General features: G+C 50.5%; 1 protein-coding gene across 1 annotated transcript in view; it reads right to left on the bottom strand.

The window, feature by feature from the left end:
* PPP1R1B (protein phosphatase 1 regulatory inhibitor subunit 1B) overlaps nt 1-24,511 on the bottom strand; it is a 308,729-nt gene extending 284,218 nt beyond the window's left edge. The window contains exon 1 of the mRNA XM_069634725.1: nt 24,190-24,511. Within this exon, the coding sequence (XP_069490826.1) occupies nt 24,190-24,270 (81 nt within the window). The 5' untranslated portion in view covers nt 24,271-24,511. The remainder of the gene's footprint in view (nt 1-24,189) is intronic.
* Between the last annotated feature and the right edge of the window lie 451 nt (nt 24,512-24,962).

Genomic DNA, 24,962 nt, shown 5'->3' with positions numbered 1-24,962 from the left:
TGCAAAGCCCTGTTTTTATTTTTTCAAAGAGGGCTGAACAAGTTAGCCAGTCACCCTAGAAACAAAGAGCCACATGGCGCTGGCCACAGCCCAAGAGCTATATTTTAAATAAAAGAAACAACCAAACAAAACGGGGTAGCAAGGGAGACCACAGGGGTAGCAACTGAGACCACAGGGGTAGCAGTTGCTACCCCTGGCGACTCCCAAATGACGTCCCTGGTGTCCAGTGATTGGTCCCTCCAGTACATGCAAAGTAATCCCAGGGCAGAATCTAATTGTAAATTCCTCAGTTGGCGATGTCACAAAAGGACACATTGTAGTTGTGACTTCCACTGACTGTGTTGTCCTAGAAAGGCACGCCGTGCTTTAGCATCCCACTCTATGTGTGTTACACAAGGGTACATTGTGATTGTAGATTCCACTCCCTGCTATCATCGAATGGCAGAAGAAATGGAGATGAGGCGCACTCTCTGATTCCCAGTCAGATTTACCTGCTAAAGCAAATTAGTCTTATCCTCCAAACGTTTTCTTGACTCTATCAATCATCAGGGAGGCTGTGTTTCTTTTCCTTTTCAGGCGTTAATTCTCATTAAAGTCTCTAAGGATTCTGGTACATGTAGTCACACACTTTATTCAATGCAGGTGACTAGGAACCAACTCTCCTCCAAAGCACAAATCTTTCCCTTGATAGGGGGATGGGGAAAACCATGTTTATGGCTCTCCATAGTAAGGCATGATGACCTTTGTGCTGCTGCCTCTTGAGCCCGGGACTCTTGAAACACTGTAGAAAATGGCGATGAGGCGCGCACTCTTGTTCCAAGTCAGGTTTACCTGCTAAGGCAACAGTTAGTCTTGTCCTCCAAAAGTTTTCTTGACTCTATCAATCATCAGGGAGGGTGTGTTTCTTTTCCTTTTCAGGTGTGTCCGGTTAATTCTCATTAAAGTCGCTAAGGATTCTGGTACATGTAGTCGAACACTTTTTTCATTGCAGGTGACTAGGAACCAACTCTCCTCCAAAGCACAAATCTTTCCCTTGATAGGGGGAGGGGAAAACCATGTTTATGGCTCTCCATAGTAAGGCATGATGACCCACTCTCTGTCTGATATCCCAGAGGGCACACCACTGTCTGAGAAGTCACAGAAGTGCACATTCTAATTGAACTTTACACTCCCTGTGGTTCACTAGAAGGGCACACAGTGACCCTGAAGCCACTGCCTGATATCCCAGAAGGCACATTCTAACAGTTAACACCGCTGTCTGTGAAGTCACAGAAGGGCACATTGAAATTGAAATTTCCACTCTCTGTGGTGCACTAGAAGGGCACACAGTGATCCAACAGTCCACTGTCTGATATCCCAGAGGACGCATTCTAACAATTCACACCACGGTCTGTGAGGTCACAGAAAGGCACATTGTAATTGAACTTTCAACTCCTTGTTGTGCAATAGAAGGGCACACAGTGATTCTCGATTCCAGTGCCTCTGATGCAATTCCAGGGCACATTTTGAATGCACACTCCCCTGTCCGCTATGCCACAGAAGGGCACATTGTTAGTGCACATTCTACTATCCATGATGTCATAGAAGGTTACACCGTAGTTGTGCATTACACTAGAAGGGCACATTTTGATTTTACATTCCTATGTCTGTGATGTCATCAAAAAGCAGTTACTCATTGTACATTCCACTGTCTATGATCTCAGAGAAGAAAGGCAAATTGTAACTGTGCATTCCACCACCTGTGGTGTGCCAGAAGGGTGCCCAGTGATTGTGCCCCCCAGTGACTGTGATGTAATACCAGGGCACATTCTGATTCTATGTTCCCTTGTCGGAAATGTCCTAGTAGGGTGCCCAGTGATTGTGCCCCCCAGTGACTGTGATGTAATACCAGGGCACATTCTGATTCTAGGTTCCCTTGTCAGATATGTCACAGAAGGGCACATTGTAACTGTGCCTTCCACCACCTGTCTTGTCATGGAAGGGCGTCTTATGATTGTACTGTCCACTACCTGTTATGCCATAAGAGGGCGTATTGTGCTTTTACAGTCAACTGTGATAGGAGGAGGGCTGATTGAGATTGTCCATTCCACCACCTTTGATGCCATTGGAGGGCTTGAGGTGATTGTCCAGTCCACCACCTTTGATGTCATTGGGGTGCTTGTGGTAATTGTCCAGTCCACCACCTTTGATGTCATTGAAGGGCTTGTGGTGATTGTCCAGTCCACCACCTTTGATGTCATTGAAGGGCTTGAGGTGATTGCCCAGTCCACCACCTTTGATGTCATTGGAGTGCTTGTAGTGATTGTCCAGTCCACCACCTTTGATGTCATTGAAGGGCTTGTGGTGATTGTCCAGTCCACCACCTTTGATGTCATTGGAGGGCTTGTGGTGATTGTCCAGTCCACCACCTTTGATGTCATTGGAGAGCTTGTGGTGATTGCCCAGTCCACCAGCTTTGATGTCATTGGAGAGCGTGTGGTGATTGTCCAGTCCACCACCTTTGATGTCATTGAAGGGCTTGTGGTGATTGCCCAGTCCACCACATTTGATGTCATTGGAGGGCTTGTGGTGATTGTTGAGTCCACCACCTTTGCTGTCATTCGAGAGCTTGTGGTGATTGCCCAGTACGCCACCTTTGATGTCATTGGAGAACTTACAGTCCACCACCTGTCATGTCATAGAGGGATCTAGTTTGATTCTACAGTCCTCTGCCTGTGATGTCCTTGAATGAGTTGGTGTGGTAGCATAACCCATCCTAGATGTCCTTGAAGTGGGTGTGGTGACTGTACAGTCCACCACCATAGCTGTCCTACAAGGGCTTATTTTGATTGTACAGTCCTCTGCCTAAAACCTTATTGAGATCTTGCAGTTCACTTCCCATGGTCCCCTGTAAAGGCTTATTGTGAATGTTCAGCCCATCACATGTGCTGTCCTACAAGGGCTTATTTTCATTGAACAGTTCACTGCCCGTGGTGTCGTAAAAGGGCTTATTGTGATTGTTTAGTCCTCTCCCTCTGCTGTCCTAGAAGGGCATAATGAGATTGTACAGCACTCAGCCTGTGATGTCACGGGGAGGAGGGCTTATTGTGATTGTATAGTACACTGCCTTTGATGTCACGGGGGAGGGCTTATTGTGATTGTATAGTACACTGATTGTGATGTCATGGGAGAGAGCGTATTGTGATTGTACAGCACTCTGCCTGTGATGTCACGGGGGAGGGCTTATTGTGATTGTATAGTACACTGCCTTTGATGTCACGGGGGAGGGCTTATTGTGTATGTATAGTACACTGCTTGTGATGTCACGGGAGAGAGCGTATTGTGATTGTACAGCACTCTGCCTGTGATGTCACGGGGGAGGGCTTATTGTGATTGTATAGTACACTGCCTGTGATGTCACGGGGAGGAGGGCTTATTGTGATTGTATAGTACACTGCCTTTGATGTCACGGGGGAGGGCTTATTGTGATTGTATAGTACACTGCCTTTGATGTCACGGGGGAGGGCTTATTGTGTATGTATAATACACTGCTTGTGATGTCACGGGAGAGAGCGTATTGTGATTGTACAGCACTCTGCCTGTGATGTCACGGGGGAGGGCTTATTGTGATTGTATAGTACACTGCCTTTGATGTCACGGGGGAGGGCTTATTGTGTATGTATAGTACACTGCTTGTGATGTCACGGGAGAGAGCGTATTGTGATTGTACAGCACTCTGCCTGTGATGTCACGGGGGAGGGCTTATTGTGATTGTATAGTACACTGCCTGTGATGTCACGGGGAGGAGGGCTTATTGTGATTGTATAGTACACTGCCTTTGATGTCACGGGGGAGGGTTTATTGTGTATGTATAGTACATTGCCTGTGATGTCACGGGGGAGGGCTTATTGTGATTGTACAGCACTCTGCCTGTGATGTCCTGTAAGAGCATGCTGAGACTGTACAGCACACAGCATGTGCTATCCTAGAAGACCTTATTGTGATTGTACAGCCCTCAGCCTATGATGTCACGGGGAGGAGGGTTTATTGTGATTGTACAGCACTCTGCCTGTGATGTCCTAGAAGAGCATGATGAGACTGTACAGCACTCAGCCTGTGATGTCACAGGGAGGAGGGCTTATTGTGACTGTACAGGACTCTGCCTGTGATGTCACAGAGTGGGCATATTGTGATTGTACAGCACTCTGCCTGTGATGTCACAGGGAGGGCGTATTGTGATTGTACAGCACTCTGCCTGTGATGTCACAGGGAGGGCGTATTGTGATTGTACAGCACTCTGCCTGTGATGTCCAGGAAGAGCATACAGAGACTGTACAGCACCCTGCATGTGCTGTACGAGAAGAGCTTATTATGATTGTATAGTCCACCAGCTGTGCTGTTATAGACGAGCTTGTTGTTACTGTACAGTCCATCGCCTGTAATGCCCTAAAGTGCTTTTGGTTGACTGTGCCGTCTTCTGCCTGTGCTGTCCCACAGGGGGCTATTTTGATTGCTCAGTCCACAGCCTATTGTCTTCTAAAAGGGCTTATTGATATTCTAAAGTCCACCACGTGCCATGCCAGAGAAGGGCTTATTGTGAATGTATAGGCTTTGTGGGTGCTGCCCCTGCACCTTTGTGAAGCGAAGGCGCTGCTCTTTCCCTATGTGGGTGCTACCCCAGCACCTGAGTGAAGCGAAGGCGCTGCTCCGTCCCTTTGAGGGTGCTACCCCTGAACCTGTGTGAAGCGAAGGCGCTGCTCCTTCCCTATGTAGGTGCTACCCCTGCACCTGTGTGAAGCGAAGGCGCTGCTCTTTCCCTATGTGGGTGCTACCCCTTCACCTGTGTGAATCGAAGGCGCTGCTCTTTCCCTATGTGGGTGCTACCCCTGTACCTGTGTGAAGCGAAGGCGCTGCTCCTTCCCTATGTAGGTGCTACCCCTGCACCTGTGTGAAGCGAAGGCGCTGCTCTTTCCCTATGTGGGTGCTACCCCAGTACCTGTGTGAAGCGAAGGCGCTGCTCTTTCCCTATGTGGGTGTTACCCCTGCACCTGTGTAAAGCAAAGGCGCTGCCCTTTCCCTATATGGGTGCTACCCTGCACCTGTGTAAAGCAAAGGCGCTGCTCTTTCCCTATGTGGGTGCTACACCTGCACCTGTGTGAAGCGAAGGAACTGTTCTTTCCCTATGTGGGTGCTACCCCTGCACCGATGTGAAGCGAAGGCGCTGCTCTTTCCCTATGTGGGTGTTACCCCTGCACCTGTGTGAAGTGAAAGCATTGCTTTTTACCTATGTGGGTGCTACCCTTGCACCTGTGTAAAGCTAAGGCACTGCCCTTTCCCTATGTGGGTGCTACCCCTGCACCTGTGTAAAGCAAAGGCGCTGCTCTTTCCCTATGTGGGTGCTACACCTGCACCTGTATGAAGCGAAGGCACTGCTCTTTCCCCATGTGGGTGCTACCCCTTCACCTGTGTGAAGCGAAGGCGCTGCTCCTTCCCTATGTAGGTGCTACCCCTGCACCTGTGTGAAGCGAAGGCGCTGCTCTTTCCCTATGTGGGTGCTACCCCTTCACCTGTGTGAATCGAAGGCGCTGCTCTTTCCCTATGTGGGTGCTACACCTGCACCTGTGTGAAGCGAAGGCACTGCTCTTTCCCTATGTGGGTGCTACACCTGCACCTGTGTGAAGCGAAGGAACTGTTCTTTCCCTATGTGGGTGCTACCCCTGCACCGATGTGAAGCGAAGGCGCTGCTCTTTCCCTATGTGGGTGTTACCCCTGCACCTGTGTGAAGTGAAAGCATTGCTTTTTACCTATGTGGGTGCTACCCTTGCACCTGTGTAAAGCTAAGGCACTGCCCTTTCCCTATGTGGGTGCTACCCCTGCACCTGTGTAAAGCAAAGGCGCTGCTCTTTCCCTATGTGGGTGCTACACCTGCACCTGTATGAAGCGAAGGCACTGCTCTTTCCCCATGTGGGTGCTACCCCTTCACCTGTGTGAAGCGAAGGCGCTGCTCCTTCCCTATGTAGGTGCTACCCCTGCACCTGTGTGAAGCGAAGGCGCTGCTCTTTCCCTATGTGGGTGCTACCCCTTCACCTGTGTGAATCGAAGGCGCTGCTCTTTCCCTATGTGGGTGCTACACCTGCACCTGTGTGAAGCGAAGGCACTGCTCTTTCCCTATGTGGGTGCTACACCTGCACCTGTGTGGAGCAAAGGTGATGCTCCGTCCCTTTGTGGGTGCTACCCCGGCACCTGTGTGAAGCAAAGGCACTGCTCTTTCCCTATGTGGGTGCTACCCCTGCACCTGTGTGAAGAAAAGGTGCTGCTCCATCCCTTTGTGGGTGCTACCCCGGCACCTGTGTGAAGCAAAGGCACTGCTCTTTCCCTATGTGGGTGCTACCCCTGCACCTGTGTGAAGCAAAGGTGCTGCTCCATCCCTTTGTGGGTGCTACCCCTGCACCTGTGTGAAGCGAAAGCACTGCTCTTTCCCTATGAGGGTGCTACCCCAGCACCTGTGTGAAGCGAAGGTGATACTCTGTCTCTTTGTGGGTGCTACCCCTGCACCTGTGTGAAGCGAAGGTGATACTCTGTCTCTTTGTGGGTGCTACCCCTGCACCTGTGTGAAGCGAAAGCACTGCTCTTTCCCTATGAGGGTGCTACCCCAGCACCTATGTGAAGCGAAGGTGATACTCTGTCTCTTTGTGGGTGCTACCCCTGCACCTGTGTGAAGCGAAGGAACTGTTCTTTCCCTATGTGGGTGCTACCCCAGCACCGATGTGAAGCGAAGGCGCTGCTCTTTCCCTATGAGGGTGCTACCCCAGCACCTGTGTGAAGCGAAGGTGATACTCTGTCTCTTTGTGGGTGCTACCCTTGCACGTGTGTGAAGCTAAGGCACTGCTCTTTCCCTATGTGGGTGCTACCCCTGCACCTGTGTGAAGAAAAGGTGCTGCTCCATCCCTTTGTGGGTGCTACCCCGGCACCTGTGTGAAGCAAAGGCACTGCTCTTTCCCTATGTGGGTGCTACCCCTGCACCTGTGTGAAGCAAAGGTGCTGCTCCATCCCTTTGTGGGTGCTACCCCTGCACCTGTGTGAAGCGAAAGCACTGCTCTTTCCCTATGAGGGTGCTACCCCAGCACCTGTGTGAAGCGAAGGTGATACTCTGTCTCTTTGTGGGTGCTACCCCTGCACCTGTGTGAAGCGAAGGAACTGTTCTTTCCCTATGTGGGTGCTACCCCAGCACCGATGTGAAGCGAAGGCGCTGCTCTTTCCCTATGAGGGTGCTACCCCAGCACCTGTGTGAAGCGAAGGTGATACTCTGTCTCTTTGTGGGTGCTACCCTTGCACGTGTGTGAAGCTAAGGCACTGCCCTTTCCCTATGTGGGTGCTACCACTGCACCTGTGTAAAGCAAAGGCGCTGCTTTTTCCCTATGTGGGTGCTACACCTGCACCTGTATGAAGCGAAGGCACTGCTCTTTCCCCATGTGGGTGCTACCCCTTCACCTGTGTGAAGCGAAGGCGCTGCTCTTTCCCTATGTGGGTGCTACCCCTGCACCTATGTAAAGCAAAGGCGCTGCTCTTTCCCTATGTGGGTGTTACCCCTGCACCTGTGTGAAGTGAAAGCGTTGCTTTTTGCCTAAGTGGGTGCTACCCCTGCACTTGTGTGAAGCGAAGGCACTGCCCTTTCCCTATGTGGGTGCTACCCCTGCACCTATGTAAAGCAAAGGCGCTGCTCTTTCCCTATGTGGGTGCTACCCCTGCACCTATGTAAAGCAAAGGCGCTGCTCTTTCCCTATGTGGGTGTTACCCCTGCACCTGTGTGAAGTGAAAGCGTTGCTTTTTGCCTATGTGGGTGCTACCCCTGCGTGAAGCGAAGGCACTGCCCTTTCCCTATGTGGGTGCTACCCCTGCACTTGTGTGAAGCGAAGGCACTGCCCTTTCCCTATGTGGGTGCTACCCCTGCACCTATGTAAAGCAAAGGCGCTGCTCTTTCCCTATGTGGGTGCTACACCTGCACCTGTGTGAAGCGAAGGCACTGCTCTTTCCCTATGTGGGTGCTACCCCTGCACCTGTGTGGAGCAAAGGTGATGCTCCGTCCCTTTGTGGGTGCTACCCCGGCACCTGTGTGAAGCAAAGGCACTGCTCCATCCCTTTGTGGGTGCTACCCCGGCACCTGTGTGAAGCAAAGGCACTGCTCCATCCCTTTGTGGGTGCTACCCCTGCACCTGTGTGAAGCGAAAGCACTGCTCTTTCCCTATGAGGGTGCTACCCCAGCACCTGTGTGAAACGAAGGTGATACTCTGTCTCTTTGTGGGTGCTACCCCTACACCTGTGTGAAGCGAAGGAACTGTTCTTTCCCTATGTGGGTGCTACCCCTGCACCGATGTGAAGCAAAGGTGCTGCTCCGTCCCTCTGTGGGTGCTACCCCTGTACCTGTGTGAAGTGAAGGTGCTCCTCTGTCCCTTTGTGGGTGCTACCCCTACACCTGTGTGAAGTGAAGGTGCTGTCCTGACCCTTTGTGGGTGCTACCCCTGCACCTGTGTGAAGCGAAAGCACTGCTCTTTCCCTATGAGGGTGCTACCCCAGCACCTATGTGAACCGAAGGCACTGCTCGTGGTGATTGTCCAGTCCACCACCTTTGATGTCATTGGAGGGCTTGTGGTGATTGTCCAGTCCACCACCTTTGATGTCATTGGAGAGCTTGTGGTGATTGCCCAGTCCACCAGCTTTGATGTCATTGGAGAGCGTGTGGTGATTGTCCAGTCCACCATCTTTGATGTCATTGAAGGGCTTGTGGTGATTGCCCAGTCCACCACATTTGATGTCATTGGAAGGCTTGTGGTGATTGTTGAGTCCACCACCTTTGCTGTCATTAGAGAGCTTGTGGTGATTGCCCAGTCCGCCACCTTTGATGTCATTGGAGAACTTACAGTCCACCACCTGTCATGTCATAGAAGGATCTAGTTTGATTCTACAGTCCTCTGCCTGTGATGTCCTTGAATGAGTTGGTGTGGTAGCATAACCCATCCTAGATGTCCTTGAAGTGGGTGTGGTGACTGTACAGTCCACCACCATAGCTGTCCTACAAGGGCTTATTTTGATTGTACAGTCCTCTGCCTAAAACCTTATTGAGATCCTGCAGTTCACTTCCCATGGTCCCCTGTAAAGGCTTATTGTTAATGTTCAGCCCATCACATGTGCTGTCCTACAAGGGCTTATTTTCATTGAACAGTTCACTGCCCGTGGTGTCGTAAAAGGGCTTATTGTGATTGTTTAGTCCTCTCCCTCTGCTGTCCTAGAAGGGCATAATGAGACTGTACAGCACTCAGCCTGTGATGTCACGGGAGAGAGCGTATTGTGATTGTACAGCACTCTGCCTGTGATGTCACGGGGGAGGGCTTATTGTGATTGTATAGTACACTGCCTTTGATGTCACGGGGGAGGGCTTATTGTGTATGTATAGTACACTGTTTGTGATGTCACGGGAGAGAGCGTATTGTGATTGTACAGCACTCTGCCTGTGATGTCACGGGGGAGGGCTTATTGTGATTGTATAGTACACTGCCTGTGATGTCACGGGGAGGAGGGCTTATTGTGATTGTATAGTACACTGCCTTTGATGTCACGGGGGAGGGCTTATTGTGTATGTATAGTACACTGCCTGTGATGTCACGGGGGAGGGCTTATTGTGATTGTACAGCACTCTGCCTGTGATGTCCTGTAAGAGCATGCTGAGACTGTACAGCACACAGCATGTGCTGTCCTAGAAGACCTTATTGTGATTGTACAGCCCTCAGCCTATGATGTCACGGGGAGGAGGGTTTATTGTGATTGTACAGCACTCTGCCTGTGATGTCCTAGAAGAGCATGATGAGACTGTACAGCACTCAGCCTGTGATGTCACAGGGAGGAGGGCTTATTGTGAATGTACAGGACTCTGCCTGTGATGTCACAGGGTGGGCGTATTTTGATTGTACAGCACTCTGCCTGTGATGTCACGGGGAGGGCATATTGTGATTGTACAGCACTCTGCCTGTGATGTCACAAGGAGGGCGTATTGTGATTGTACAGCACTCTGCCTGTGATGTCACAGGGAGGGCGTATTGTGATTGTACAGCACTCTGCCTGTGATGTCCAGGAAGAGCATACAGAGACTGTACAGCACCCTGCATGTGCTGTACGAGAAGAGCTTATTATGATTGTATAGTCCACCAGCTGTGCTGTTATAGACGAGCTTGTTGTTACTGTACAGTCCATCGCCTGTAATGCCCTAAAGTGCTTTTGGTTGACTGTGCCGTCTTCTGCCTGTGCTGTCCCACAGGGGGCTATTTTGATTGCTCAGTCCACAGCCTATTGTCTTCTAAAAGGGCTTATTGATATTCTAAAGTCCACCACGTGCCATGCCAGAGAAGGGCTTATTGTGAATGTATAGGCTTTGTGGGTGCTGCCCCTGCACCTTTGTGAAGCGAAGGCGCTGCTCTTTCCCTATGTGGGTGCTACCCCAGCACCTGAGTGAAGCAAAGGCGCTGCTCCGTCCCTTTGAGGGTGCTACCCCTGTACCTGTGTGAAGCGAAGGCGCTGCTCCTTCCCTATGTAGGTGCTACCCCTGCACCTGTGTGAAGCGAAGGCGCTGCTCTTTCCCTATGTGGGTGCTACCCCTTCACCTGTGTGAATCGAAGGCGCTGCTCTTTCCCTATGTGGGTGCTACCCCTGTACCTGTGTGAAGCGAAGGAGCTGCTCCTTCCCTATGTAGGTGCTACCCCTGCACCTGTGTGAAGCGAAGGCGCTGCTCTTTCCCTATGTGGGTGCTACCCCTGTACCTGTGTGAAGCGAAGGCGCTGCTCTTTCCCTATGTGGGTGTTACCCCTGCACCTGTGTAAAGCAAAGGCGCTGCCCTTTCCCTATATGGGTGCTACCCTGCACCTGTGTAAAGCAAAGGCGCTGCTCTTTCCCTATGTGGGTGCTACACCTGCACCTGTGTGAAGCGAAGGCACTGCTCTTTCCCTGTGTGGGTGCTACCCCTTCACCTGTGTGAAGCAAAGGCGCTGCTCTTTCCCTATGTGGGTGTTACCCCTGCACCTGTGTGAAGTGAAAGCATTGCTTTTTACCTATGTGGGTGCTACCCTTGCACCTGTGTGAAGCTAAGGCACTGCCCTTTCCCTATGTGGGTGCTACCCCTACACCTGTGTAAAGCAAAGGCGCTGCTCTTTCCCTATGTGGGTGCTACACCTGCACCTGTATGAAGCGAAGGCACTGCTCTTTCCCTATGTGGGTGCTACCCCTTCACCTGTGTGAAGCGAAGGCGCTGCTCTTTCCTTATGTGGGTGCTACCCCTGCACCTATGAAAAGCAAAGACGCTGCTCTTTCCCTATGTGGGTGTTACCTCTGCACCTGTGTGAAGTGAAAGCATTGATTTTTGCCTAAGTGGGTGCTACCCCTGCACCTGTGTGAAGCGAAGGCACTGCCCTTTCCCTATGTGGGTGCTACCCCTGCACCTATGTAAAGCAAAGGCGCTGCTCTTTCCCTATGTGGGTGCTACACCTGCACCTGTGTGAAGAAAAGGTGCTGCTCCATCCCTTTGTGGGTGCTACCCCGGCACCTGTGTGAAGCGAAGGCACTGCCCTTTCCCTATGTGGGTGCTACCCCGGCACCTGTGTGAAGCAAAGGCACTGCTCTTTCCCTATGTGGGTGCTACCCCTGCACCTGTGTGAAGAAAAGGTGCTGCTCCATCCCTTTGTGGGTGCTACCCCGGCACCTGTGTGAAGCAAAGGCACTGCTCTTTCCCTATGTGGGTGCTACCCCTGCACCTGTGTGAAGAAAAGGTGCTGCTCCATCCCTTTGTGGGTGCTACCCCTGCACCTGTGTGAAGCGAAAGCACTGCTCTTTCCCTATCAGAGTGCTACCCCAGCACCTGTGTGAAGCGAAGGTGATACTCTGTCTCTTTGTGGGTGCTACCCCTGCACCTGTGTGAAGCGAAGGAACTGTTATTTCCCTATGTGGGTGCTACCCCTGCACCGATGTGAAGCGAAGGCGCTGCTCTTTCCCTATGTGGGTGCTACACCTGCACCTGTGTGAAGCGAAGGCACTGCTCTTTCCCTGTGTGGGTGCTACCCCTTCACCTGTGTGAAGCAAAGGCGCTGCTCTTTCCCTATGTGGGTGTTACCCCTGCACCTGTGTGAAGTGAAAGCATTACTTTTTACCTATGTGGGTGCTACCCTTGCACCTGTGTGAAGCTAAGGCACTGCCCTTTCCCTATGTGGGTGCTACCCCTGCACCTGTGTAAAGCAAAGGCACTGCTCTTTCCCTATGTGGGTGCTACACCTGCACCTGTATGAAGCGAAGGCACTGCTCTTTCCCCATGTGGGTGCTACCCCTTCACCTGTGTGAAGCGAAGGCGCTGCTCTTTCCCTATGTGGGTGCTACCCCTGCACCTATGTAAAGCAAAGGCGCTGCTCTTTCCCTATGTGGGTGTTACCCCTGCACCTGTGTGAAGTGAAAGCGTTGCTTTTTGCCTAAGTGGGTGCTACCCCTGCACCTGTGTGAAGCGAAGGCACTGCCCTTTCCCTATGTGGGTGCTACCCCTGCACCTATGTAAAGCAAAGGCGCTGCTCTTTCCCTATGTGGGTGCTACACCTGCACCTGTGTGAAGCGAAGGCACTGCTCTTTCCCTATGTGGGTGCTACCCCTGCACCTGTGTGGAGCAAAGGTGATGCTCCGTCCCTTTGTGGGTGCTACCCCGGCACCTGTGTGAAGCAAAGGCACTGCTCTTTCCCTATGTGGGTGCTACCCCTGCACCTGTGTGAAGCAAAGGTGCTGCTCCATCCCTTTGTGGGTGCTACCCCTGCACCTGTGTGAAGCGAAAGCACTGCTCTTTCCCTATGAGGGTGCTACCCCAGCACCTGTGTGAAGCGAAGGTGATACTCTGTCTCTTTGTGGGTGCTACCCCTGCACCTGTGTGAAGCGAAAGCACTGCTCTTTCCCTATGAGGGTGCTACCCCAGCACCTGTGTGAAGCGAAGGTGATACTCTGTCTCTTTGTGGGTGCTACCCCAGCACCTGTGTGAAGCGAAGGTGATACTCTGTCTCTTTGTGGGTGCTACCCCTGCACCGATGTGAAGCGAAGGTGCTGCTCCGTCCCTCTGTGGGTGCTACCCCTGTACCTGTGTGAAGTGAAGGTGCTCCTCTGTCCCTTTGTGGGTGCTACCCCTACACCTGTGTGAAGTGAAGGTGCTGTCCTGACCCTTTGTGGGTGCTACCCCTGCACCTGTGTGAAGCGAAAGCACTGCTCTTTCCCTATGAGGGTGCTACCCCAGCACCTATGTGAACCGAAGGCACTGCTCTTTCCCCATGTGGGTGCTACCCCTGCACCTGTGTGAAGCGAAGGCGCTGCTCTTTCCCTATGTGGGTGCTACCCCTGCACCTTTGTGAAGCGAAGGCACTGCTCTTTCCCTATATGGGTGCTACCCTTGCATCTGTGTGAAGCCAAGGCGCTGCTCTTTCCCAATGTGGGTGCTACCCCTACACCTGTGTGAAGTGAAGGTGCTGCTCTTTCCCTATCTGGGTGCCACCCCTGCACCTGTGTGAAGCGAAGGAACTGTTCTTTCAATATGTGGGTGCTACCCCTGCACCTTTGTGAAGCGAAGGCGCTGCTTTTTACCTATGTGGGTGCAACCCCAGTACCTGTGTGAAGCGAAGGCGCTGCTCTTTCCCTATTTGGGTGCTACCCCAACACTTGTGAGAAGCGAAGGCGCTGCTCCGTCCCTATGTGGGTGCTACCCCAGCACCTGTGTGAAGCAAAGGTGCTGCTCTTTCCCTATTTGAGTGGTACCCCAGCACTAGCCTGAAGGGAAGGCGCTGCTCCGTCCCTATGTGGGTGCTACCCCATCACCTGTTTGAAGTGAAGGTGCTGCCCGTCCCAATGTGGGTGCTACCCCTGCACCTGTGTGAAGGGAAGGCGCTGCTCCGTCCCTATGTGGGTGCTACCCCATCACCTGTTTGAAGTGAAGGTGCTGCCCGTCCCAATGTGGGTGCTACCCCTGCACCTGTGTGAAGTGAAGGTGCTGCTCTGCCCCTTTGTGGGTGCTACCCCAGCACCTGTGTGAAGCGAAGGCGCTGCTCCGTCCCTCTGTGAGTGCTACCCCATCACCTGTTTGAAGTGAAGGTGCTGCCCGTCCCAATGTGGGTGCTACCCCTGCACACGTTGAAGGGAAGGCGCTGCTCCGTCCCTATGTGGGTGCTACCCCATCACCTGTTTGAAGTGAAGGTGCTGCCCGTCCCAATGTGGGTGCTACCCCTGCACCTGTGTGAAGTGAAGGTGCTGCTCCGTCCTTTTGTGGGTGCTACCCCTGCACCTGTGTGAAGTGAAAGTGCTCTCCCGTCGCAATGTGTGTTCTACCCACAGATCTGTGTAAACTAAGATGTCACAGTGTCACAATATGAGTGCTACCCCTGCAGCTGTGTGAAGCGAGGCTGCTGTCCCATCCCCATATATGAGGACTACCCATGTGCCTGCTTGAAGCGATGCTACTGCTCTCTCCCTTTGCGAGTGCTGCCCCTCCCCCTGTGTGAAGTGAAGGTGCTGCTCCGTCCATATTTTGGTGCTACCCCTGCACTAGAGCCCTCCCTCCCATCCCCCCCCCGCACCAGCTAGGGCTCTTGCCTGACCCTCCTTTTGGATCAGTACCTGCCCACAGCATGGGGCAGCCACGAGTCCCACCAGGTGACTGCTCACTTCTGGTCCCTCCCCAGCCACTCATTGATTGGCTGGGGCAGGACAGGAATTTAGACAGCGGGGACCGTTAGTCAGGCAGACGCGCTCCTGTAAGTGCTGCCTGCACACCAGGTGCGTGTCTTTTTTTTTTTGTTGGTTGTACCGCCCCAGCCACTCATTGATTGGCTGGGGCAGGACCCGAACACTTGGTAAGTGAGCCCCTTTGTTACCCACTAGCTTCTTTTCTTACCCCCTAGTACTTAGCCCCCATTGATGCTTGCAACCACTTTAGTTTTCTCAATCCCGTTTTGCCCTTTTTTACCCCCTAGGCCCATTTTGACCCCCAATCCTAACTAGCCCCCTTGGTTCTCTGCCCCGTTTTGCCCCTTTTTTGCCCCAGTCCCATTTAGCCCCTGTTGTTGCCTCCAAACCCCTTTAGCTACCCCCGTCCCTTTTTGCCCCCTTTTGACCCTCAGTCCCATCTTGCCTCTTTTTGACCCCCAGTCCCATTTTGTCCCCTTTTTATACCCAAGTCCCATTGAGCCCCTTTTGTTGCCTCTTAACCCGTTTAGCTAACCCAGCCCATTTGCCCCTTTTTTGACCCCAGTAACATTTACCCATTTTGTTGCCCCTCAACCCCTTTAGCCGCCTCCAGTCCACCCCCCCCTTTTGCCATTCATATGTTATTGGTCACATTAAACATACATTATATACATTATATGCTTAATATGAATACCTTCTTACAAGGAGAAAAACAAAATACAAAGAAATTCTGTATCTATATACACATCTCTCAATGAATCAAATGCCAATTTAATTTGCTAACAATCCGAAAATGAAGTTCCAAGCCATCCGCTTTCCAATGCACCAATCAGGAAGTGTGTAAGCAATTTAGAACTTTTCGTGGGCACCTTATATTGACCGCCCAGATCTTCATTACTCATTAAAACTACTAGTGTGTCCAACGGAAGGTCAGCCTTGGTAATCGCTTTGATGTCTTGGGAGGATAGCTCAGGTGCAACACGCTCGCCTTGGTAGCAAGACGACACAGAGCAACACAGGTTCGATCCCAGGGTCCGCGCTTAGAAACCTCTGAGTATTAAGCGTGTTATAAATATCCAGTTACAATTTGGGATAGCACATCCTTCCAATATGATTGCATAACAACGCAAGACCACCTAATAAGAAAGAGTGTGCCTTGACCCTGTCCACATCTCCAACAAGCAGAAGGGACAGCGAGGTTGATCCTGGGAAGCCTTTCGGGGGTGAGATACCAACAATAGATTATTTTATAACTATTCTCTTTCAGTTGAGCACAATTGATGTCTTCAATGGCCCTAGTCCAGATATTGTACCACGACATCTTGTCAATAGGGAATCCCATGTCTTCCTCGTATCTAACCATATAAATGTGCCTGGGTCCAAACCGACCCGCATTAAGAACCTTATGCAACGATTACACCTTCCTGGATGGGGGATCTCCCAAAAATAGGTCCTCTAGCGTCCATGTTTCTCTGCTAGCCTGTCGAGTCACCATGGTGCTACTAAACCAACGTCGAAGCTGTATATACCCATACCTATCCGCCTCCAATACTAGGAATATCTGTTAGCAGTCCTCAAAAGATAACAAGCTTCCCCCCCTCAAATAGTTGGCCCAAGCGCTGTAACCCTCCTTCAATCCAATGGTTGAAGTGTCTGGGACACAGCCCCGGTGAGAAGTCTGGTTTCTTCCAAATCGGAGTGAGAGGCGATGGTAACGTTGTGACCGCCTATTTCCTGATGGCTCTATTCCAATAAACCATCGTCGCCTTAGTCGTCGGAAGCATCTTAATAGGGCCACGCCGGGCTCTAGAAGAGCGCCAGTGCCATTCATATAGGGGACGCCCTGATCCCGACTGTTCTTTTACCGCCCAATGTTTACCACCCTGATGAAGCCTTTTACTGTCTAGAATTGGGGAATGTTGGGCTGCATATAAATAGCTCTCCAAATCGGGTACCCCTAAACCACCGTTGTCTTTGGCAGCCATCATTGTGCATTGAGAAATCCTAGGAAACCGCCTGGCCCAGATAAACTTAAAAACGTGTGTCTGCAAATCCTGTATGGTCTTTTTTGGAATCCATAATGGTAAGGCCTGTATAACATACAACACTCTCTGCAATAGGGTCATTTTCACTGCCGCCACCCTCCCCAACCATGGAATTTCGGCTTGTCCCCAACGTAACAAATCTTTTTTGAGATTCCCAAATAGCTCTAGGATATTACGCTGATATAACAAATCATACGTTTGGGTAACATGGACCTCTAAGCACTTGAAAAAGTCTGCATTCCATTGAAAGCTGAAGTTTGTTTGTAAATGCCCACTACCCAAGGTAGTTCTGATACATTGAGTATGTGTGATTTCATATCATTTATTTGAATCCCAGATACCATGCAAAAGGATTCCAATAGGGAGACTATGCTAGAAAGTCTCATTTCGGAGTCCCGCATAAAGAAAAGAAGGTAATCCTCATGTAATGCTATTTTATGGTGGACATGTGCTATCTCTAACCCCTGAATAAGCTCATGTGACCGAACTCTTTGCCCCAAGGGTCCCATTGATAACGCGAATAACAAAGTAGATAACGGACACCCAGTTGACTCCCCCTTCTTTTGACAAGGGATCAGTGAGCCTCCCATTCATTTTCATTCTCGTAGAATGGTGAACAAAATTATCTAACACCCTTTTTACAAAGGTGGGCCCAAAACCACACCACGGTAGTACCTCATTAATATAAACCCAGTTGACCCTGTCAAAGGCCTTTTCAGTGTCCACCGACAACAACGCTAGAGGCTGGTTTTCCTGTCAAGCCCAGTCAATAACATTAATAGCCCTGCATATATTGTCTTGAGCCTGTGTGCCTGGAGTCAACCCGGCCTGGTCCATATGCATGATGCCGAGAGGATGTTTGCTAACCTATTGGCCAAGATTTTAGAATAAGTCCCGACATCATAGTTAAGGACTGCAATTGGTCTGTACGATTCTCACCTAGTCGGATCCCTACGTACTTTCCCCACGAGCCTCAACACGGATTTGCCCATTGTAGGAGTAATAGCACCTGATATTGCAAAACTATTAAATATTGTAACCAGTTGCGGAACCAATACCTCCATGAATCACTTATAAAAAAAAGGCCAGAAAACCTGTCTTGGCCCGGTGCTTCGTTATTATTATTATTACTATTCTCGTAATGAGGCCCAATGACATTAGCCCAAACTGCTGGATCATAAATAACAATCCAGCATCATGATGAGAGCGAGAAATCGAAAACGAATAACCTCTAAGGTAAACCAAAAAGGACAAACAAAATAGAATGAGTAAAAAGGATCAAAGCAGTGAAGTGGATAAAAAGAATAAGTTGTATGAGAGCAGTAAAGTGGTTGAAATTAATGAAATGGATGAAATAAATGTAATGGACAAGAGGAACAAAGTGGACGAGAGGAATAAAGTGGGTAACAGCAATTCAATTAGCCCAAACTACTAGATCATAAATAACAATAACATAAATAACAATCCAGCATCAACATCCAAGCGAGAAATCGAAAACTAATAACCTCTAATGTAAATTTAAAAGGACAAACACAATAGAATGAGTAAAGTGGATAAAAGCAGTAAAGTTGATAAAAAGAATAAAGTGGTTGAAATGAATGAAATGGATGAAATAAATGTAATGGACGAGAGGAACAAAATGGACGAGAGGAATAAAGTGGAGAGGATGGAAAAGATGAATACATGATACGGATGAGTGCACAGAGTGCACGGAATAGGTAGAGTGCATGGAACGGATAGATAGCATGGAATGTAAGAGTGCATGGTATAAATGGAAGGAATAGAATAGACGATTCAAGTGCATGAGACGGGTGTAGTGCATGGGACAGATGGAGTACATGGGACGGATCGAGTGCGTGCGACAAGTAACATGGGTTGGACCGATAATGCAGGATGAATGGATGAAGTGAGTGGAGCAGACGAAGTCGTTGGAGCGGATGAACTCGGTGGATCAGATGAATGTCGGTGGAGCGGATGAAGTGCGTAGAGGGGTTGAGAGCGTAGAGCGGATGAGAGCGTAGGATGAATGAGAGAGTGGAGCGGATGAGAGCGTGGAGAGGATGTAGAATGTGGTGCGGATGTAGGGTGTGGAGTGGATGATAGCGTGGAGCGGATGCAGGGTGTTGAGCAGATGTAGGGTGTTGAGCAGATGTAGGGTGTGGGGGTGTTGAGCAGATGTAGGGTGTTGAGCGGATGTAGGGTGTGGAGTGGATGTAAGGTGTGGAGTGGATGTAGGGTGTGGAGCAGGTGTAGAGTGTGGAGAGAACGGGTGATGTATGTGGATGGAACGGATGATGTATGTGGATGGAATGGGTGATGTATGTGGATGGAACGGGTGATGTATGTGGACGGAACGGGTGAAGTGGGTGGAACGGATGAAGTGGCTGGAACGGATGAAGTATGTGGATGGAAAGGATGAAGTATGTGGATGAATCAGACGAAGTGGGTGATGGATGGGACGAAGTGGGTGGATGGAATCGGTGAAGTATGTGGATGGAACGGGTCAAGTATGTGGATGGAACGGGTCAAGTGGGTTGATGGAACGGGTGAAGTGGATGGATGGAACGGGTGAAGTATGTGGAAGGACGGGTGAAATATGTGGATGGAACGGGTCAAGTATGTGGATGGAACGGGTCAAGTATGTGGATGGAACGGGTGAAGTGGGTGGATGGAACGGGTGAAGTGGATGGATGGAACAGATGAAGTATGTGGAAGGATGGGTGAAATATTTGGATGGAACGGAGGAAATGGATGGATGGATGAGTGAAGTATGTGGATGGAACGGGTGAAGTATGTGGATGGAACAGGTGAAGTATGTGGATGGAACGGGTGAAGTATGTGGATGGAACGGACGAAGTGGGTGATGGATGGGACGAAGTGGGTGGATGGAATCGGTGAAGTATGTGGATGGAACGGGTCAAGTATGTGGATGGAACGGGTCAAGTGGGTTGATGGAACGGGTGAAGTGGATGGATGGAACGGGTGAAGTATGTGGAAGGACGGGTGAAATATGTGGATGGAACGGGTCAAGTATGTGGATGGAACGGGTGAAGTGGGTGGATGGAACGGGTGAAGTGGATGGATGGAACAGATGAAGTATGTGGAAGGATGGGTGAAATATTTGGATGGAACGGAGGAAATGGATGGATGGATGAGTGACGTATGTGGATGGAACGGGTGAAGTATGTGGATGGAACAGGTGAAGTATGTGGATGGAACGGGTGAAGTATGTGGATGGAACGTGTGAAGTATGTGGGTGGAATGGATGAACTGGGTGGAACGGGTGAAGTGGATGGAACGGGTGAAGTGGGTGAAACAGAAGAAGTATGTGGATGGAACTGGTGAAGTGGGTGGATCGGGTGAAGTGGGTGGAACAGGTGAAGTGGATGGAACAGGTGAAGTGGGTGGAACGGAAGAAGTGTGTGGATGAAACGGGTGAAGTGGGTGGAACGGATGAAGTAAGTGGATGAACGGATGACGTATGTGGATGAACGGATGACGTATGTGGATGGAATGGGTGAAACAGGGTGTATGGAACGGGTCAAGTATATGGATGGATAATGGATAAAGTGGGTAGAACGAATGAAATGGGCAGACCGGATGATGAAGGGATAACATGCATAGATTGGACGAAGTGCATTGATCAGAAGGAGTACATAGAACTGATGGAACTGATAGTGTGCATAGAACTGAGCGAGTACATGCAACGGATGGAATGCACGGAACAGATAGAGGGCACAGAATGGACACTGTGCAAGAAATTATTACAGTGCATGGAACGATATGAAGTGCATAAAATGGTTGAATTGCATAAAACAATCGAAGTGCATAGAATGGTTGGCATGCATAGAATGGTTGGAGTGCATAACATGGTTGGAGTGCATGGAACGGTTTTGAGTGCGTGGAACGGTTTGGAGTGCTTGAAACAGTCGGAGTGCATGGAACGGTCGGAGTGCATGGAATGATTGGAGTGCATGGAACTATTGGAGTGTGCTCAACCTCAAGCACCTAAGGTAAACCACCATATCACATCCCCACGCTTACTCTCTTCCTTACACCACCACTCAACTAGAACACAGTGATAAAAAAAGATGTTCAGGAGATTTGCCTCCTGGACGAAAATCTGCTGGTCAATTAAATCTAGACGTTCTTCTGTTAACAACACTGAATAATAGCAGGTAAGGATGTTCATCTTAGTGGGTTCAGCTTCGTGCATCCAACCGTCTTCATCCCGAAGTGCCCCAATCGCATTCGTATTATGTTGAGTTTTAAGATTATATGCCAATAATCGCGAAGCCTTATTAGAAGTAACAAAATAGAATTGTTTATGTCTCAACAATTTATGGGATATGTCCGAAGCCCATGTCGCCTTCAGCTCAGCGCTGGCCCTTTTCAGTTGTCTTAAAAACCTCCTCGATCCCTCCGCCTTTTATTGCAATTCCAACTCCTGCACCCATTTCCCAATTACCAATCTTTCCGCTGTGAACACCTTTTTCCCCGCGCTGAGGCCAGGCTAATAAGCTCTCCCCTCAGTGTGGGATTGAAGGCCTCCCAAACCATTGCCAGCCGAGGTGTCTTCCCTAGTATTTTCACGAAAATACAACACAATCCTCTCGGAAATCGTGGAATGATAGGCCTCATCTACGAGGAAGGAATCATTTATTGTCACAGCGCTAATCTTCTTGGTTGGTTACTGTGAGCCTCAAGTCGCATAGTAATAGGAGCATGATCTGAGACCACCACAAATTGGATCGTGGGGGCTGAAACCGATGGCAACAGGGATCAAGTCGCTAAAGAGTAATCGAGCCAAGAGAAGCTACGATGGACATGGGAAATGTGTGTATAGTCCCATGTTTGAGGGTTGAAGTGCTGCCAGGAATCCCACAAATTAAGATCTTCTGTAGTTCGCCGAAGAGATATCGGACTACCAGAATCAGAGGTACACCCTGAACTGGACCTGTCTAGGTCTCCATTCAACATCACATTGAGATCCCCTCCCACACCAGCTCTCCCTTCTGGAATGGGGCGATATATTGGAAAAGCCTACCGTAGAACTCTTCCTGATGTTAGTTATTTATTTATTTATTTATTTATTTATTTATGTGCATTTATAAAGCGCTCAACGGCCCTTGGGCATCATGGCGCTGTTACGGGTTACTTACTTTAGACGAACAACAGTTAACGTACATTTTACATGTTACAGGTTATATTTAGAATACAGTTCAAATCAATTTAAAATACTCATAGACGGGTGAAATCCTTTGCAAACGAGAGCCACAATAGGATGTTGGGTATTGGGCAGGATGCGACTGTGGTATAGTGTCTAGTGGAAGAGCTGAGGTTTCAGAGCCTTACGGAACACTGTGCGTGAGGTTTCATTTCTGAGTTCTCGTGGTTAGGTCCATAGACCGAGAAAAGGGAGAGATCAGTCTCACCCAAGCGAAGACGAATCCCAATAAACCCCCCCTGATTATCCCGAACCTCCCCCACCTTCTTAACATTCACTGTTTGATTAATCGGGATCGCCACTCCTGCCTTTTTAACTTGGGATGATGCAAAAAATTGACGAGGGTCCCACCTGCATCGTAGCCGTGGCCAATCCACCCTAAGGAGATCATTCCCCTGAAGCAATACAATATCCGCCCCTAATTCCATCAATTTAGCAAGCCCACTTTTCCGTTTCATGGGAGAGTTGAGACCCTGTACGTTCAGAGAGACTTAAGAGTAGCCATTCGTGACCCGTATATGCGCAGGAACAATCCCCATAGCAAGGACTGCTACGCCTCTCTCATCAGCTCGCACAAATCCTATCTTCACACGCCTTGGTCCCCTAAAACTCCCGCAGATCAGATTCATCTGATCCACATCCCGGGCCTCTGTATCCCGTTAAAACCCTTAGGGCGCAGTCCATCTGAATCCCTTCGCACTTCCCGTCAGGTGTCTCTCCCCAGACCGCTGCATATTCATTATATTGATATGATATTTTATTTGTATCGCGCTCGTACAAAAGTGTTTCAGAGCGCGACGAGGCAAGGGAGGGGAACAGGTGAGAAACAATAACAACGATCTTACAAGGCCCAGTGACATTGAGAACGCGCAAGTGCAGCGGAGAAGGAAGGGGGAAAGTGCAGGGGGAAAAGTGCTGAGCAAGGCATTCATTATACCAATATTTGTTTAGATGCCCCTGTTCTCTCCTGAGTAGAGTGCTCTAATCACCTGTTTTCCTAGACTGAAATCTACCCCCGTCCACATCTCAGGCCTCGGAAATGTTAAACTCATAGAAACCCGTTATGGGGAAACCTGAGGCGTAGTAACTCATTTAGGGTTCATGCTCCTGCTGCAACTGCGAACTCAAACCAATCCCATTTCTAACACAACTCCTAAAATCCTAGCCTACTATCAAAACACCCGAAGCATGGCTCCAACCACTCCAGATGTGCCACCACCACCACCACCACAGCCAGGGGTCCCACGCCAAGCTCATACCCCCATCAAGTTGCTGCCACCGGGTCCATGCGTCGCTCTTGCCTATCCATGCCCGTGTTCTGGTGGTCTTCGCGTTGTGCTTTCCGAGAGCCCGTGCTAGCCCAATCAGACGGTGAATCGGAGGGGTCCCCCATGTCCGGCAAGTGTATCTCTTCCAGCGGGTGACCCTTCTCTTGAACCCCCAGTCCCATTTAGCCCCTTTTCTTTTCCCTCAACCCCTTCAAGTACCCCCGTCCTGTTTTACCCCTTTTTGACCCTCGGTCAAATTTGGCCGCTTTTGTTGCCCCCACAACTCATTTAGCCCCGTGTCATGCCCCCTTTAGCCTCCATTCTTGCTTCAGTGCCTTTTAGCCCCCTTTCTTGCCCCATCAGCCATTTGTATTGCCCCAGCACCTTTGGATCCCCCCCCAGTCTTGTTTGGTCCCTTTTGTAGTTTTGTTGCCCAACACCTTTAACCCCTTTTCTTGCCCCTTAAACCCTTGTTGCCCCTAACCCCTTTATGTCCCTTTCTTACCCCCAATCCCCAGACACGGGCACCTCCCCCATTTTACATGGCCATTTCCCAGGCTGGGTTCCTATTTGGCCCTAAGAGCCAGGCTAGACCCCTTCCCATTAATGCCCTGGCTCTCCCAGGTATACCCTGCACCTGTGTGAACTGAAGGTGCTGTGCCGTCTCTATATGGGGGCTAACCCAGGACATGTGTCTGGTTAATCAGCTTCCCCTCCCCCATATGTGTGCTGCCAGACCCCTCGGGTGCGGTGTGCACTTGTGCTCATGGCCAGACACCCAGGGCACTCTCTGGTGCACTGGCCACCGACGTCTTCTTCCTGGGTTAAATCTCCAAAAAATCTGAAACAGGTGTTAAAAGCATGCCCCCACCCACCCACATAATGCCACAGCTCCCACCGCAACCCCAACACACACACCCCAATGTCCTACCATTTCCACAGAGCGGGCATCGAGCTGGGACGGCGGGGCAGACACCGCGAAGTGAATTTTCTTCCGGTCCTTGGGTTCCATCCTCCGCCCTGTCCTGCCTCTCTCTGCCCCTATCTATCTCTTGCCCTCCCCTCTGCTCTCTGCCCCTGTCCTACTTCTCTCGGTCTCTATCTCTGCCCCTCTCGGCCCCTGTCCTGCCTTTCTCTACCAGTTTCTCTGTCTTTGCCCCTGCCCTGCTTCTCTCTGTCCCTGTCTCTCTCCGTCTGCCCCTGTCCTGCCCTCTCAGTCCTTGTTGCCTACCTCTGCCCCTGTCCTGCTTCTCGCTGACCCCGTCTATCTCTTCCCCTCCCCTGCTTCCCCTCCGCCCCTTTCTATCTCTGCCCCTGTCCTGTTTCTCACTGCCCTGTCTATCTCTGCCCCTGTCCGCCTCTCTCAGACCCTGCCTGCCCACCTCTGCCCCTGTGCTGCTTCTCGAGTCCCTTGTCTATCTATGTCCCTGTCCTGCCTTTCTCTGCCTCTCTCAGCCCCTGCCTGCAGTGCCACCTCTCGCCTGTCCTGCTTCTCGCTGCCCCCGTCTGTATATCTCTGCCCCTGTCCTGCCTCTGCCTCTCTCAGCCCCTGTCCGTCCACCTCTGCCCTACTTCTCTCAGCCCGTCTGTCTATTTCTGCCTTTCTCAATGAGTCCTTGTGTGTCTGACTGTGGGAGCCACACACCTCCCTCTCTCTTTCTCTGACGCTCACACTCACGCGCTCCCGCAGTCTATGAGCGCCCC

The sequence above is a fragment of the Ambystoma mexicanum genome, chromosome 13 (genome assembly GCF_040938575.1).
Source record: "Ambystoma mexicanum isolate Mex_15411 chromosome 13, UKY_AmexF1_1, whole genome shotgun sequence".
In the NCBI taxonomy this organism is placed as follows: Eukaryota; Metazoa; Chordata; class Amphibia; order Caudata; family Ambystomatidae; genus Ambystoma; species Ambystoma mexicanum.
The sequence above is the reverse complement of the archived record's forward strand: the minus strand, read 5'-3'. Positions and strand labels throughout refer to the sequence as shown.